The 14103-nt window shown below is 37.3% G+C and overlaps 1 protein-coding gene across 2 annotated transcripts; it reads right to left on the bottom strand.

The window, feature by feature from the left end:
• Window positions 1-776: 776 nt before the first annotated feature.
• Window positions 777-13221, bottom strand: LOC129725268 (uncharacterized). 2 transcript variants are annotated; one of them, XM_055680863.1, is made up of 8 exons: window positions 13118-13221; window positions 6124-6325; window positions 5945-6072; window positions 5588-5878; window positions 5342-5531; window positions 3863-4213; window positions 2621-3810; window positions 777-2564 (listed from the first exon to the last, which is right to left on the bottom strand). In XM_055680863.1, exons 2-7 carry the CDS (start codon window positions 6248-6250, stop codon window positions 3536-3538), a joined length of 1362 nt encoding a protein of 453 aa, XP_055536838.1. In that variant the 5' UTR covers window positions 6251-6325; window positions 13118-13221; the 3' UTR covers window positions 777-2564; window positions 2621-3535. The 2 variants fall into 2 exon arrangements, with proteins under 2 accessions (XP_055536838.1, XP_055536839.1); XM_055680864.1 differs by lacking the exon at window positions 13118-13221 and adding an exon at window positions 6545-7386.
• Between the last annotated feature and the right edge of the window lie 882 nt (window positions 13222-14103).

The raw sequence follows: 14103 nt of genomic DNA, 5'->3' as shown, positions 1-14103 counted from the left end.
TTATTAACCTCGGCAAGAGTGGAAAACTTGGCTGTAGAGAGTGCTCATAGCGGTTATCAGGAATTTCCGATGGTACGCTCAATTAAATAATGCGCCGATTATTCTTGATTCTTCCGGAAAGTTTTATGTTTGAGAACTAAACATTCGTACACAATATTAACATTTTTCGGATGGCAGCACCGTACTGTCGTCCACATGGATACTGGAAAAACTGTTTCACCTTTCAGTAGTCATGTCTTGGCCTTGTCGTCATTTGATTTTGACGTTAAGTATACATCATATCAACAGTGTACAAATTAGTTCGACTTTTGCTCACGCGCAGCTACAATCATGTCCGATGAATTCTGCAAGAGTCAGGAATCTTGTTCTACACGCAAAGAAATAAGTTGTACATATAAAAAGATATTGGATTAATTCAAAAAAAATTATTTTAGTCTCACGGCTTACCAGCATATTAGTTTATTTCTAACAATCTGATGTCTTATTTCTTAATAAATATTTTGTTGTTTCTATAAAGGCTCATTTGTAGATTCAATTGAATATTAGTATTGCATCAATAAATCATATATTGATATTGAAAAAACTCTTGTATTGTTTCAGACAGTAAGAATATTACGAGATCAAATATATTATTTGTTAGAATTACAAAAAAATACGACTGCTTCAACAACAGCAATCAGTTTAAAACTGAAAATAATATTATTGTTTCAACAATACTATTTTTTAGCTATAATAAATATAAAGACTTGAAGTAAAAAGGTAGGTTTGTGATTTCTTTTTATTTTGCAAATAAATTAACATGAAATAAATCGCTACGCATTTATTATTTTTATAATATTACATTGCCTTAGATATAGCCTATCGTCTACCTTGTGCAAGTTTATTGTGCATATTTTTATATTTTCTATGTTTGAAATGACTATTTTTTTGGATGTTTTAAAAGATTGAAAATGTTCATCAAAGTTACGCGAGTGAATACTGTAGCATATCATAAGGAGATGCTCGTCGTTGTCGAGTATTGTATCTTCTAATTCGTAAATACTCGCCATATTATTTTGTCGGATGTAAAATATAGCGCCTTTTGCGAATTCGTAACCATTTTTCTTAAATTTATCAATATATTGTACAGAGTTAATATCAATTTTGTAATTTTTATTTAGAAGGCCACTATGCTCACAGTTCAAACTCATGACCGATAATTTGGACTGGGATAAATCAATTGATGTCGAAACAAAAGAATTATTAAAAACGTTGTAAGCAAACTTTAAACTAGCCTTAATTCCTAGTGATTTGCATAGATTAATCTTATTATTATTTACTCTGCTATATTGTTTGGCTTCCCGATGTTTTGCCTCTCCCCTCATTGTCCATTGATGACGAGGTGTACCTGAGCACATAATAAACGTTGCGTAATGTACAATGTTGTGATGTTTTGGCTTGAGTCTATCGTTGAACAGGGTTATATATTGCGTGTGATGAATATTTACAAGTTCTTTTAGCAGGGATAAATGTTCTGGTAAAAATTCACGGAGCATTAAAATGTGGCATATTTTGAGTAACACGCAGAAATGTTTCCATACAACATCATCTACAGGCACCAATTTACCTATGATAAGAGGGAGAAACGTAACAAGTGTTTTTACTTCACTTGCTGTCATTTTAAATTTGTATTTAGAAATATTGACTTCTTTAATATCATCTGGAATGTTAGCTGAGTAGAGCTTTCCGAAAACGAATAAGTTCTTTCGGTAGTTCAAATCATCAAGTGTAAACATTTTTTTAGTTTTGATAAAATAGTTAAGATAATGACCTAACCCATACACGCACACACCTTCCCAGAGGTCATGCATCAAATCGAAGTGAACATTGAAAGTTACATGAAAAGATGGGATTCGATTGAAAATACTGGTATCTTTTATGCCGCTCATCGATACTTCATCTCGCAAAAGATCTTCCTGGTAATTCTCTACGGTTCTGAAACTATCTTCGTATTCGACTGTATCGTTTTCTCTCTGTTCGCGGTTTCGTTTACACAACCTGCAGTAAAAATTGGCTCGTGAAGATTCTACCATATCTAGCCTACCAGACAATCCTAAGTTGTCACCAGTAATCAAACCTAACATAAAATAAGCTGTTAAATTTGCTCCGTTATAACTAATGCTGAGGCCACTTGTCTCTAACTCGCTAAGCGTGTCTACAAGGTTACTGAATAGTTGTTCATTGTTTTTTTTTTTCTGACAGTACATAGCCGACAACATGTACATTTTCTAGTTTCGTTAAAACGTTTGCAGGTAGACAAGCGACGTAACAATAAATCCCGCATAGAGAAGTGCTCGCTGCATGAGGTGAGACGGTGTCGGTGGTAGTAAAGTCGTCGAAGAAGAGGTTCAGTGGAATTACAATCTTTGATTCTAGACCTGCAGTCCTCGTTTTCCAAATTCCACCATCCAACAGGCTTCGAATGAAACCGTCACCAGAGGGTTTGATACTCTTAATAACAGTTTCCATGACTCCTGTCGATTCCAAATATTTCCTCAAAGTGAATTGCATGGGCAGTAGAACGCCTATAATGAAATACAAATAGAATTACCTTCATCAATATGTAATGAAAATTAATTACCTGTAACGGGATTGTTATCCATTATTTGTTTATTATGTACGATACCAGGACGAAGCTCATTGCTGATAACAAATTCGTTCGGATCAACATAAAGGTTAAGCTCTTTCAGTCTTGCAAGATGCTTATACTCGTACTCTACTTCTGTTACTGCTGAGAACATTTTACTTAAAATGTTTTTACCCTCTTCAGTCACCATACCGATTGATGTCATTATATCGATTGCTTCAGAAAATGGATCTATGATTTTAGATTTGATATCTTTTCGAATATCAAAAACAGTTTTCCGTGGAATTGTAGTTGCATTAAAATATTTCAGGTTAAAGTCTATAGCAACGTTTTGTATTTTTTCAATTAGAGCATTTAACTTATCCATGTACAACAAATTCTCAAGTGGTTGTTCCTGTGCATCAATTAAATTTGAGGAAAACGATGCATACGTTACTTGCTCATCATCTATGTTTGAATAATATTCTTCGGCATTAGTAGTAGTAAAATCGTTTAAGCTCGAATAAGATGTTTCTGTTGTCTTCAAAATGGATGTTTTATGGCAGTGCGCTTTGAAATGTCGATAAAATGAATGCTTCACGGTGTATTTTCTGGAGCAATTACCTACATTGCATTCGTAAACCTGGAGATTACCGTGGAATTTGTTAAGGTGATCATTAAACTTTTAAAGTGAGTTATTGCTCCAAGTGCATCGTAGGGATATGCAGTGAATCATGATTTTGATAGATGATTATGAATAGATGAGCAAAGCGCCGAGATAGAAACTTGATCGGCTGGTGCTTGAAAATCGTAAAAAAACGAGGCTAGCAGGTTCCAAATCAACGATGATTGCTTGGGAAATTCAATGTCATAGGTTTTGTACAGCTTAATACAGACATCGAGCGCCTTCGGTAGGCTTGACAACTTGTATTAGCCTTCGTTATTCCACACCGCAAACCCTTCAGGACGAGTTGTGTCTGTTCCATGAACCACGATGAAGGGCGTTGATGGTATTCCTCTATCACGACAGGCATTCAAATGTTTCGTCAAAGTGGTATGTAGTTCCGATAAACTTTCAATTTGAGTTATCACACTTTCACGAGACTCAACTATTGAAGGTTTCCAGCGACGCTTTTGCGAGATTGTCAACATAGGACTTGGCAGAATGTGGGTCAGTAGTAATACTGTTAGGAGGCCTTCACCATCTAAAATGATAATTATTTAGGTGCTTTTAGATGTTTTTTTTTTATAAATTACCAGTCGTTGTTTCCTGATTCCTTAACCGATTAAGAAGAACTTTCCCTTCTACATCACTGACCTCGATTTCCAAAATTGGACAAAGACCCGAGACGAACTGGTCCCAACGATCAAAAAGAAGTTTTTCCTTATCCGGATACCGATGCTGGAAGTCAATCTGCACAAGTTGATATGCTTGGTGATTGCGTAATACGGAATACTCCGAAAGAATGGTACTCGTCGAAATAGTAATGTTGTTTTTCGCTAGTTCAAATAGTCTCAACCGAGACGTTTGCTTCCACTTATTTTTTAACTCTTCCCACTCATCTTGATTGTGGATAATCCATTTTTTGACTTGCTGATATTCTGCAACTAGAGAATATAAAAATCTTCAGAATGAAATAAGGAGTGTGAATGTTTTATTCGTGAATATTTCGAAATATAATTAACAGCTGTGTTCAGAATAATAGCAGTGCATGTTGTTTTTCATACAAACTAGTCAACTTTTACATGCTGTATCTTTGTTCTCTCCTGAGCTATTGAGCTGAAATTTTGCATGTGAACTACAAATATTCTGAATTTCCCGATTACAAAATATATTTTTTGAAGGACCAATCGAAAATTTAAACACATAGTGAAATTGTTCAAAATAATAGCAGTGTTTAATCTCCAGATTTCTGTACTTTAAATATTTCAAAAATGTTCAAATTGTTTGTACATGTTAACAATGGAAATATAAAGACTGTGAAATTGTACAGTGCCAAACTTAACAGAAATGTGAAAATCAAAGACTGCTATTATTTTGAACAATTTCACTGTGTTTAAATTTTCGGTTGGTGCTTCAAAGAATTTTATATTTTGCAATCGGAAAATACAGCATATTTGTAGTTCACAAGCGTATTTTCAGCTCAATTGCACAAAAGAGAACAGATACACTATGTCAAAGTTGCCCAGTATGTATGAAAAACAACGTGCACTGCTGTTCTGAACACAGCTGTATATGAATAAATGTGGTTTTAGACAAATCTCGTTAGGGAACCTAATACATTCATATATTAGGTTACATAATATTTGTACATTTTCAACAACCTGCTCACTCCGACGTTATGCAGTTTTGCCTACTATATGCGTTTAGGTAATATGTGTCAATGCAACTCATGGCTAACACCCCGTAAACCTAATATTCGTTGCGTAATTAATGTTTCCTGCATGTACACAGTTTACAGTTGCATCTTTTAAAAATGTATTCCTCCTAAGAATGAACCATTGAAAAGTTGTAACTGCAAATGGTAAAGAAACCGATCTACGCTGAATTTGCTGATTAAACCCCTTTACAAAAGACAACTGTTAATCGGTATCTTAGAATCTCCTCACGCAGTGCTTTTATACTTTTAAATTTACATTTTCGTATACCTTACTTCTCCTTCCACTACACAAAGAATGGAAGTATTATAAGAACAAGCTAAATCGTACTATAGGTTTAAGAACTAGCTTGCATACCTTGTTCATCGCTTATCTCAGTTGTTGAGGAGTATACATCACAACCAGATTTTACTGGAAAAGCCGCCTCATTGAAAACGATCGGTTTGTAATTAATATTACGATCATAAAGTTTTCCTTTCGCTTGCTTTCTCAGTTTGATTCTTCGACCAGCATTATTAGTACTCCACGACGATTGATACCAAACTTCCTAAAATTACAAGAAAATCGATTCATTTTTGATGGCAAACATTGAAAAAAGCATACCTGTGGTTCACTTGGAAACAGCTTCTTTAACTCTGTTGCTCTTTGTTCCAGTTCTGATGGAAACAGCTTACAGAATCGGTCCTTAAACCCATCTACCACGATCTGCGTAATATTTTTTTTGTCGGCTCTTGACAAAAATGGGAACTCAAGGTATTTTTTCAAGACAGCTTGTCCTTTTGCGGATGATTTCAACAAAAACGTAGCTGTGCAGTTCTCTCTTGTGACTTTGGACTCATCTGAAGGAAAAGTAGCCTTTGCTACAATCGTGGATTCAGACAAAAGAGGAAGATTCTAACAAATATAAAATTATATGGGTTGATCAATGTTCAGGACTATACTCCTCGTTATAAAAATTACCTGCCCTTTCCGCCAATCGTTAAGTCCCCGAATAAATCTAGTCCTTTCCGCAAAATAAGGCTGTGTAATGAGCTCTTCAATCTCCTTACGCTCGACGAACTTCAGTGTTTCGATTGTATACTGGTTTGCTAGAACAAAATATATAAATAAAACTCAATTTGAAAATTAATTTAACTTACCCAAAAATTTGTTAATGACGTTATCGGCCACTCCAAAACTTTCTATCAAACTGACTAATTCAGCGGTTTCCTCGTCCACAGTGCTCTCGAATTCCACTATTTCAATTTTTTCTTCCGCATCAGACATTTTCGCTCGCTTTTGAATTTTAAAAATGGTTGACGCGGTTTTCGTTTAGAGATACTATTAATAGAGTGGCGTCAACTAGAGTACACACGCAAAATTTTTTTTAGATATAATTAAGAAATATTTTTGAGTTGAACAGAAATATTGTAGATTGTACGAATATGTGTTGTTGAAGCAATAATATTTGTAAGTTGAAACAATAAACAAAATATAAACTAAAAAAGCTAGTAGCATCTACCGTCAATATTGTTGAGATAAACAGAAAGTTTATCTGATTCAATGGAATATATTTTTTACCTCAAAAATTAATAATCCGTAGAAGTTATTATGCAAAGATATTGTTTTAAACTACCGTCATTTCTCTGCGTGTAGTCATCTTTGCTTCAGTGCATCATAACAATCGCGGAAATACCCATATCTGGTCATTCGCCGCTGTTTTTCAGAAACCGGAAGTCGCCATCTTGGATTTCAAACTGGCATTTGGAGACAATTTCTGGCCTCTGAGCGTCATTCTGGTTAAAAAAAAAACACCCATATTAGGTGGTATTTGGTCATTTTCGGCAGTTTTCCAGTCACCGGAAGTCGCCATTTTATAACTCAAAATATTGTCGGAGGTCGACAAACGTACAAACCGTGGAACACCACCCATGGATTGCCATAGACATAGGCGAACTTTATTATTATAAAATATTCGGCCGAGTCCACTTGACAATAAAATGTGCATTTTTTTCAGTGTACCCATTAGGGTAATATTATTGTCAAAAGTTACTCTTTTTCGCATGTCGTGTAGAACAAAATCAGAAGTGGCGCACCTAGCGGTCGAAAAGGTGACTAACGCTTCTGTCATTTTCAATTTTTCTTCATAATTTCACGTAAGTGAACTATATTGGTATTTAAGATATTTGGTTAGTAACACTAGCATCACGTTCGCGCTGCGTCATGTATTTCGACATCAGCGCCAGCGTTACTGCATGCAATATTGATATTGCAATATTTGATATGAACGTTTTTTGTAGCAATGGAGCTAGGTCCCAGTGTTACGTCTGTTAGTCTGTGCTTATACATTATCAATTTCACTATTCCTTGCTTAAATTTTCAAATCGATTTATCAACATTTGCTACTGAGAAAATCAAATTTGGAAATTTTCACTCATCCTTTCAAGTTCTACATAAAAACGAAACAATACTTATTTGATGAATACTGCTAAACGCTATTTTTAACTAAGGTTTTTTTACTGCGGTCGAACACATACAGAACAGTAGGCTAATAAATGTTTTCTGGTGCATCAATTCAACGCTGGTTTAACAAGTGTTGAGTACAATATTCTGCTGTTGTTGCTCAAAACCCTCTTCGTCGTTCCTAAACAACTGTTTGTCGGATAATTTCTATAAATTCAACCGAACAACCATTTAACAGAAGTTTTTCATTTTCCATTTCGGTTATTGTTCAACTGTAGCCTAATAAAAGTGATCGAGTAAATGTTTAGGCAACAATATTTGTTACTTGGGTGCATTTTATTTTTCACGTTTTCTCAGAAAAACTCAAATTTTCTCACTTTTATCTGAGTTGCTCTTTTACTTGGGAGTTACTCTAATTTACTCAATATTACTCCGAAATTCTCAGATGATTCACATCTTTGATCACCTTGAAAGCAAGAAATACATATGAACGGTGGGACCGAGCAACATTATTGTGTATATTTGCGGTGGGAAAAAAGTTTAAGGATGGATATTCAGAGACACGAGAGTTACTCAGATTTGCTCTGTATTTTTCAGGTTTCCTCAGAAAAACTCGGAAAACCACAAATTTACTCACTGTCTTACCCCTCGGTTCTGCACATCCAATCACGAAATTAGCGTTTGAATCGCGGAAAATAAATTGGCCAGTTACTCAAAATTGAGTGAAATATAAGAATACGTAAACTGAGTTTAAGTTACTCAGTTTCGTTAATTAAAGTTACTCAATTTTTGACATTTTCAATTAAAACACGAAAGTGAGTACCTTTTACTCAATTTAGAGTAAAATTGAACGAGCGTGTATAGAATGAGGAATACGCCCTTTTTGTTGTTTACGTTAGTAAAAGGCGAAACATGACTTCGTCTTGATGAATAAGGCAATCCACGGGTGAATTTTTTTTGCTTGTACGTTTGTTATTGTTGCTGTTTTTCAAGCTGTAAAATCAAAACACGGCCAAAACCGAAATCTTTTAATGTCGGCAATAATAACAAAAGTGATTTTATATTGTTGTATTTTGGATTGGCACTCGCGAAACTAGAGCTATCCGAACATTTGTTTTTCACGCTTCTGGATCCGGATTGCATCCAAGTTGAGACCGATCGAACATACATAAAGCTGTCATAAGTTGGAAACAGACTGAAATCAGCTGATCGCAACTGTCTCGTGGATTGCCTTATGGGCGAAATCAAAGTTGTCAACAAAATAAACATTAAAAGCAAAGGGCGTATTCCAGTACAATAACAAACACGGCGTATAGTAAAGGGCGATACTATCGAGCAAATTAGGGTTGCTGATATTTTATCGATATTTGCCTTTCACGATATCGATATTTTTGAACGATATTGGCGCATTTGATATTATCGATATTGGGACTCGATATTGCTGTCCGATATTCTCTGTTGCCATCAGGGGAGTGCTGCCGTCGAAATTTTGCCTACCAATCATAAATTCATCATGGCATCAAAATTAAATTTAAAATGCTTACTCTGTCGGAATCTGAAAGAGAAAATGTCTTGACTTCTAACTTACTTGACGAAATTTTCTCGTCGACCAGTGTGGAAAATGCTGTTAGATCTTTCCAGCCTTTTAAATCTGCAGGTGTTGACGGAGTGTTTCCAGCGTTACTTCCAAAAGGTGAGGCAGCTCTGATACCGTTACTAACCAAGATTTTTAAGGCCAGTTCAAGATTTAACTACATTCCATCGAAATGGAGGGCAGTACGGGTTATCTTTATACCAAAAACGGGAAATAGAGATAGAAATAACCCCAAATCTTTTAGACCCATAAGCTTGTCTTCGATCCTGCTGAAGACAATGGAAAAAGTACTAAAGGAATATCTATATGCAACAAACATGCTTGGATACCCTTTATCTAAATTTCAATTTGCATATCAAACAGGTACCTCTACAGTTACAGCGCTCCACACGCTGGTAACAAAAATTGAAAAATCTCTTTCAGCAAAAAAAAATAGCATTATGCTCTTTCCTGGATATTGAAGGTGCTTTCGATAACACGACCTACTCTTCCATGGCAAAAGCGATGAAGAAGAGGATGTTTCACACGTGCATAGTCAACTGGATTCATACCATGCTTGCACAAAGAATAATCTCTTCGGAGCTGGGGAGAACATCTATAACTGTAAGAGCCACGAAAGGATGCCCTCAAGGTGGAGTACTTTCACCACTCCTGTGGTCTCTAGTTGTGGATGACCTTCTCTGCAGCTTAGAAGATAAAGGTTTTGAAGTTGAAGGCTTCGCAGACGACATTGTCATTATGGTAAGAGGAAAGTTTGACAATGTTGTCTCGGAAAGAATGCAACTTGCTTTAAACGTAAACTATCTCTGGTGTAAAAAAGAGGGTCTGAACATCAACCCGGCAAAAGTAACAATAGTACCTTTCACTAAAAAGAGGAAACTTAACCTAATGCCTCTTAAGCTTGAGGAAAGTTCTATCCAGTTTAGCGAAAGGGTTAAATTTTTAGGATTAACTCTAGATGCGAAACTTTACTGGAACGCCCATCTCGACATTGCAGTAAGCAAAGCGGTCAGTGCGTTCTGGTTATGTTCAAAAACGGTTGGTAGGAAATGGGGCCTAAGACCAAAAATGGTCAGATGGATGTACACATCCATCATTCTACCGAAAATAACATACGCTTCTTTAGTGTGGTGGCCTAAAACAAAAGAGGCTACTACAAGAACAAAGCTAGCAAAGCTTCAGAGACTGGCGTGTATTGCCATAACTGGAGCAATGCGCAGCACTCCATCGAAAGCGCTGGATGCAATTCTTCACCTGCTGGCTCTGCATGAATTTGTGCAGTTAGAAGTGGAAAGGAGCGCCTTGCGGCTCAAACGTCTTAAAGAGATCTTACCTGGTGATCTGGTTGGTCATCTGAGTATTTTGCAACACTTTAAAAGAGGGCCTTTGTTGAGTATGTGCGGAGACTGGATGAAACCTTTGGACAACTACGACATTCCCTACAAGGTGCGTGAAACATCGCGCTCCGACTGGAAGTGCGGAGTTAATATGGTCCGTCAGGGGTCAACGATATTCTTCACGGACGGCTCAAAAATCGGTTCGAAAACTGGAGCGGGAATCTTCGATCCTGGTGTACAGATATCAGTGGCAATGGGCAACTGGCCTACTGTATTCCAAGCGGAGATTTACGCTATAATCGAATGTGTCAACGTTTGTCTGAAGAGAAACTACAAACATGCGAATATTCTCATTTTCTCTGATAGTCAAGCGGCACTAAAGGCTCTTTGTGCTCACAAGTGTACGTCAAAAATAGTGTGCGAGTGTCGTATAAACTCTGTCAATTTTTACTGGGTTCCCGGGCACAGCGGCATAGACGGCAATGAAAAAGCAGACGAACTGGCCAAACAGGGCTCCAACTCGCAATTTGTTGGTTAGGAACCCTTTTGCGGTATCTCAAATTGCACTATAGAAATGGAACTTAAATAATGGGAAGAGCAACGGGTGACAGCCAACTGGAGGGCTGTCAGAGGGTGTCACCAGTCGAAAAGGGTAATTACGCCAAACGGGAAAATTACTAAACAGCTCCTAGAGCTCAACAAGTGGGCTCTTTCTACCTACACAGGACTAATAACTGGGCACTGCCCGAGTAAGTATCATTTAAAGAACATTGGTCGAGTTCAGGATGACACTTGTCGCTTCTGTAATATGGAAAGCGAAACCTCGGAACATCTACTATGCAGCTGCGGTGCATTATACATGAGCAGAATCAAATTTCTTAGCAAGGGCTGCTTGCAACCGGGTGAGATCTGGTCTGCCAATCCTGGTAAAGTAGTTGGCTTTATTAAGCACATTCTACCTGACTGGGAGCGCGCCGAGGCAACCGGCCATTGACTCGATCAATAGTGGGTGTCTGGTTTTCTACATGGTACGTATAGTAATGGGGATATACTACAATAGTTCTAAATAATGGACGCAGTAGTCTAGTTCCACTACAAAAAAAGGACGTTTACTCTATTTCAGCTATTTTAGGGCAAATTAACTAAAAAGTATAGGTACCAGAATTGTTGGTACTAGAATCAATAAGTGATAGATGGAAAATGTAAGCAGTTCGACAGAAATATGGTTGCCATATCTCCATTTTTATTGACAGCATGCTTAGAGCGAATTTTCAGAAATTTGGGTGTGGAACTTCTCGGGGCAATAACCACCACATTAAACCGATCAAATGCGATGCCTTGGTGTTGCATTGGGATGGCAGAATCGATGAGTTTCAGCAAAGAATCGGTGTTACATGAGCGATAACATGAATGTTCAGGTAGGATGCTTCAGTAACTGGCTGGTGATTAGTCAATGGATCAGTGACGATTAGGAGACGCGGCTCACGAAGCGTCGGTTTAATCTGATTGGAAAATGCACCTTGCGTAAAGCGATCAGCAATCGGCCCGCTGTCGTAACGGACGAGATGAAATAGCAAACACTTCACCGGAATATTCAATACTAAGGCATGAAACATGCTGAACGCCAACGCGACCGATCGGGTGAGATTCTTGCCGTAGGTTAATGAACAACTCTACTCACGGCTGTTTATTAACCTTCGGCAAGAAACTCGCCCGATCGCTCACGTTGGCGTTCAGCTTGTTTCAGGCCTAACAGAAAGCCAACCCGGTGGCATCACTGACGTTAACGTTCAACATGAGTGAAGCCAGCATTAGCTGGATCACTGGATCAGTTTTACATGTAATTTGACAGCTGATTCATCGAAACACGAAAAAAAGCAGTGTTCATACGTGCATACAGTATCGGTGTTCAGTGGCAGTGTGCTTTTGTATTGTTTTCGGGTGATGTATTTATTGCACGAAACGTCGAGTGCTTTGCGTTGCATTATTTTAGAATGTACACAACGTTTATTCTTGCCGATTGCGAACGGCGGTGTTTCTTGCAGGCAGCTGACATCGCGCGATGAATTAAGGAATAACATTTCAACGTACGTGTAAATGAGATAGCATATCAGCGTCACTTTTAAACATTTACAAAGCTAAGCTAAGCTTTTTTTAAAATAATTAAATTGATTCAAGCGCATAACTCTGTGCAACACTGCTGTGTGAACAAACCTTCGAAAACATAAATGAGATTAGCGCCACTGTCTTTCACGGCAGCTTCAGGAAACAAGGCCGATGCTGAAAGCCAAACAAAAAATATACACTAAAGTCGCTTTTGACGCGGGGTTACGTGCCACGTAAAAAAAACCGCGTAAATTCCGGAATCCGCGTAGAAAAAAACCGCGTAAATTCCGGAATCCGCGTAAAAAACGACCTTAGTACATTAAGAAAAATATCTATAAAATATCGATATCGGCACGCAATATCGATTTTAATATCGATGCCGCTTTTAATATCGATAAAGCAGATATCGATATTATATTTTTAATATCGACAACCCTACAAAACTCAATGAAACTTCGTATGTGTGCATCTTCGCATATTTTAAGAGATAAGGAAAATTGACTGTGAGATAGTGATAATATGACCTTAAGAAAGTGTTTGAAATTTTATAGAAAAATATTGACAGAATAGAATTAGAGATCATACACCATAAGATAATCCTTCAAAAAGTATGTTGTTTTAAAAAATCAGATTCAGTTCACACCATCAACTTACATTTACAACTGATTCAAAGCTGAACTACAATTGATGCGGCCATTTTTCAATTTTGTCTCCACTATACGTTTTGCTGCCAAACGAATATTCAACACTGTTGTTTTTTTTATACGCTAAAGAAAAAAGCTTGTAACAAACATGTTACAAATAGCAATGGGCAAGATCGATCCGATTTTTGCAAAATCGATCTTTTCTAGTCGATTCATCGATTTTTTGAATCGATTTTCCTGCGCGCGATTTTCTGCTGAATCGATCCTTTGGATGGCAAGATCGTTTTTTTCCGCCTGAAAAATAAATGTGTGCAAAACGGATTGAAAACAATAGTGATTGCATTTATTGTTGCTAACGTAATCTGCGGCCGAATTCCGAGAACACTTTTCTTTGAAGAGAAGAAAATTTCTTTATTGATAGTATACGAAATTTTTCTCTCTCCGAAGAAGTGTGTGCTCGGAATTCGGACACTGATCTGAAAAATGTGTCAATTTTTTACCGGGATGTCCATAGTTGAAGAATGGGCTAAAATTAAATAGACATGAAACCGAGAAAAACGCATTTCAAATGTTTTTGTTGGCTCAAACAATTGTCTACGTCCATGACAACTTTTTTCATGAGTATGTCACCACCCCCATATCCAGCATATCCAGCTTTTCACGAACGGTAATGGCGTATAGTGCACGCAGCCCATTTTGACGTTTTCTGTAGGTCAAGGAAGCTGGATAACCTTGTCGTCGAGTTGAAAAAGAACAATCCGCAACCAAATTAAGTCCCTCCAGTATTTTTAACGCAGTAACCATTTTTTGCCTTTGTAAACGCGACATCAATAGACAAACCCGTATGAAATTTGGCTAATACGCTTGCGTTGTGAAATATATCAAGGATTAGGGGTGGGTGAAACGGCTCTTTTGCAAGAGCGGCTCTAAACCGACTCATGGTTCACAATGATTCACGAGCGTTGACAGTTCGTGTTGTCTCAGTAAACTTCGGGT

This window comes from Wyeomyia smithii, chromosome 2, assembly GCF_029784165.1.
Source record: "Wyeomyia smithii strain HCP4-BCI-WySm-NY-G18 chromosome 2, ASM2978416v1, whole genome shotgun sequence".
Lineage (NCBI taxonomy): Eukaryota > Metazoa > Arthropoda > Insecta > Diptera > Culicidae > Wyeomyia > Wyeomyia smithii.
This window is presented reverse-complemented; position numbering and strand designations above follow the sequence as displayed.

What these genes read in the sequence shown, in the direction of transcription:
- LOC129725268 (XM_055680863.1), bottom strand. Translation starts at nt 6,250, where the DNA reads ATGTCTGATGCGGAAGAAAAAATTGAAATAGTGGAATTCGAGAGCACT. An exon ending in CGTCATTAACAAATTTTTGG is followed by an intron (nt 6,073 to 6,123) that starts GTAAGTTAAATT and finishes ATTTTGTTCTAG; the next exon opens with CAAACCAGTATACAATCGAA. An exon ending in ACGATTGGCGGAAAGGGCAG is followed by an intron (nt 5,879 to 5,944) that starts GTAATTTTTATA and finishes TATATTTGTTAG; the next exon opens with AATCTTCCTCTTTTGTCTGA.